At 59.1% G+C, this 2,924-nt stretch overlaps 2 protein-coding genes across 3 annotated transcripts in view; both read left to right on the top strand.

The window, feature by feature from the left end:
* RHOC (ras homolog family member C) overlaps positions 1-2,924 on the top strand; it is a 29,367-nt gene that overhangs the window by 16,205 nt on the left and 10,238 nt on the right. The gene's annotated exons all lie outside the window — the stretch shown is intronic.
* Positions 1,014-2,924, top strand: part of PPM1J (protein phosphatase, Mg2+/Mn2+ dependent 1J) — a 3,719-nt gene continuing 1,808 nt past the window's right edge. Inside the window, exons 1-4 of one of the 2 annotated variants that reach the window (XM_006763018.2) lie at positions 1,014-1,337; positions 1,840-2,127; positions 2,409-2,521; positions 2,770-2,854. In XM_006763018.2, the coding sequence (XP_006763081.2) occupies positions 1,152-1,337; positions 1,840-2,127; positions 2,409-2,521; positions 2,770-2,854 (672 nt within the window). In that variant the 5' untranslated portion in view covers positions 1,014-1,151. Of the gene's footprint in view, positions 1,338-1,836; positions 2,128-2,408; positions 2,522-2,769; positions 2,855-2,924 lie in introns of both variants that reach the window. The other variant, XM_006763017.2, reaches the window with a different exon arrangement.

The raw sequence follows: 2,924 nt of genomic DNA, 5'->3' as shown, positions 1-2,924 counted from the left end.
CTCGGTGCCAGCAGCCCCCTTTCCCCAGACCCCTCGCTGTCCCCCGGGCTGCGGGCCGCACCTCTCCCAGCCCTTTCTCCAGCCGGCGCAGCCTTCCTCGGGACCTCCCGGGTGGTTGGCTACCCGCACCGCACCGCCTCCGGTACCTGGTTCCCTCCTGGAGTCCGGAGGTGGAGGACCCCACGAAGGATGAATTGGCCCGTTCTCAGTCCGGCCCGGACTTTAATGACTAAGGGAGGACAGGTTTCAAGTAGCGGAAGCCTCTTTTAATAGAGGAGATGGCGGCTGCGAAGACCCGCTCCCGGACTCTCCGACCCCCGCGCCCCAGTTCCCTGTCCCTCTTCTCGTTCCCCTCCCCCTCCACACCCAGAAATAGCCCGCGACACCTGGCGGCCGTGGCTTCCCCTGGGGCAGGCGCGGGGGGCCGCCCCGGGGAAGCGGAGAGTCCCCTTTGAACGCCCCTCCGCGGGTGGATCGCGCTGGCCTGGCGAGGAGGTGGCCCCCGGTGGGAGCGGGTGGGAGCGGCCCGCTGGCTCCCGGGGGATGTGTCCATTTCATGCCTGTGCTGGGCTAGCGGAGCACTGAGGGCGATGAGGGTGCTGATCTCGCCCAGGGGGTGGCAGGTGGGCCCGTGGCCGCCCCGCCAGCTCCTTCGCTTCCTATTTTGGAAGAGTTGCTGGTTAGGGGACTCCTGCGCAGGCCAGGTGGGCTTCCACCCCTGCCCTATTTCAATTCCTCTTTCCCGATCTGGGCTGGAGCACTTCCTCCTCGCCAGAGCAGCCGAAACTTTCACTGGTGGTTTTAGGATAGGGATGGGTGTGCCCATGAGGGTGGGGTGCTGTGGACCAGGCACTAGCAGAATTGATTAGGTTTCAGGTGGGAGGTAGGGTCTTGACAGGCAGGGAAGTAAAACCTCATGCTCTCAACAGGCGCCCCCCACCCCCAGCACCCTTAGGGATGCCCGCTTAGCCAGGGATGGGGACCTGAGGCAGACAGGTGCTGCTGCTGGCCTGTCTGTGAGGTGGTGGGGCCCGACACCCAGACAGAATTCCCTGTGCCTCGCCCTGCCTCCCTTCTCCTCCTCACTCTGGCCTGGATCCCAGGTGGCCTTGACCTTTCTCAGCTTGGCCAGCAGGCCAGAGAGAGTGTGTATGTCTAAGGTGGGGGTTATTCCAGGACCCGGTCTGGTGTCCAACCTGATGTGGTCACTCTGGCCTGGCAGGGTCATCAACGCTGGCAAGAGCCGGCACAACGAGGACCAGGCTTGCTGTGAGGTGGTGTATGTGGAAGGTCGGAGGAGTGTGTCAGGGGCACCTAGGGAGCCTAGCCCAAGCCAGGTAAGCCGCCCCCCCCCCCCATTTCCTAGCCTCTGGAGGGAGACAGGGTGACACCTCTGCCCAGAGATTCTAGGCATCTGCTTTTAAATCGGAAACATGCCAAGACCTACCACTTACCTCCCTAGCTTTCTATCTTCTGGCCCAGAGTCTTTATCGGGCATAGATTCTACCACGTCAGTATGAATGTAGTTTTCCACTTAAAATGTAGATGCACGTGCACTTATGGGTGATTTAATTAATCACCAATGCTTATTTTTGCATTGGTAATTAATTAACACATCCATGAATACGTGAGCATCCTCTGAGTTTGGCTTTTTTGATGCTTGACTTTCTGATACAATCTAGGCCCTTGGTCAATGGGTGAGTAAATCTAATTTGCCTTTATTACCAAGCTCCGACCTCCTCTCTGTAATGTGTGCGTGGATGCCCAGAGCAGGGGCTTGCTCGTCTCCCTGCGTAAAACACACCCACCCATCACTCATCTCCACTTTTCCTCCAGCAGGGACTCTGCTTCTACTACTGGGGTCTGTTTGATGGGCATGCAGGGGGTGGAGCTGCTGAAATGGCCTCCAGGCTCCTGCATCGCCACATTCGGGAGCAGCTAAAGGACCTCGTGGAGATACTCCAGGACCCCTCGCCACCTCCCCTCTGCCTCTCATCCACCCCGGGGACCCCAGGTTCCTCGGATCCCTCTCACTTGGTGGGTCCTCAGTCCTGCTGGCCTTCACAGAAGGAAGTGACCCACGAGAGCCTGGTAGTGGGGGCCATTGAGAATGCCTTCCAGCTCATGGTGAGTGGGTGGCCAGGGCCAAGGGCCTGCTAGGCAGATAGATACTCTGGTCAGTTCTGTGTGGGAGTCAGGTGGCCTGAGGGGGGTGACCCTGGGAACCTACAGTACCTTTGCAAGCCTGATCCTTGGGTCAGAGGGGAAGGAGGAGGGGGCATTACACCCATGTCTTCCCTCCTCTCCAGGGCAGCTTGGCTGGGCTGGTTTCCTTTGGATGGAGGGGGTGGCTGCAGGCCTGGAAGCTCTTCTTCATCCTCCGCCTTTGACTCTTTCTCACATGACAGGACGAGCAGTTGGCCCAGGAGCGGCACGGCCACCACGTGGAGGGGGGCTGCTGTGCTCTGGTTGTGGTCTACTTGCTGGGCAAGGTGTACGTGGCCAATGCAGGTGACAGCAGGTATGGGGGACGCACTCTTTGGGGTGGGGGAGCAGAAGAGAGTGAGGTGGCGGGTGTTGAAAATCAAAGTCTGGAGGAGGTCAGGAGGGATCACAGACAGAAGAGCCTGAAAGAGCCACGTGGGGAAGAAAGATAGGGGTGTGGATGCTAAATCCTAAGGGTCACTATAGGGAAGGCCTGGTCTTTCTGGAATTCTCCACAAGGGGGCCGAAGAGAGCCGAGCCCCAACCTTTCCTTTCTCTGGGCAGAGCCATCATTGTCCGGAACGGTGAAATCATTCCAATGTCTCGGGAATTCACCCCGGAAACGGAGCGCCAGCGTCTTCAGCTGCTGGTAAGTGTGAACTGAGCTCCTGACTCCCATTCTTTGTTGAGTCTTGGGCCTGTTTGTACCCTACATCCTG

Source organism: Myotis davidii, unplaced genomic scaffold (assembly GCF_000327345.1).
Source record: "Myotis davidii unplaced genomic scaffold, ASM32734v1 scaffold217, whole genome shotgun sequence".
Taxonomy (NCBI): domain Eukaryota; kingdom Metazoa; phylum Chordata; class Mammalia; order Chiroptera; family Vespertilionidae; genus Myotis; species Myotis davidii.
Note: the sequence above shows the minus strand (reverse complement) of the source record. Positions and strands in the feature narration are given on the sequence as shown.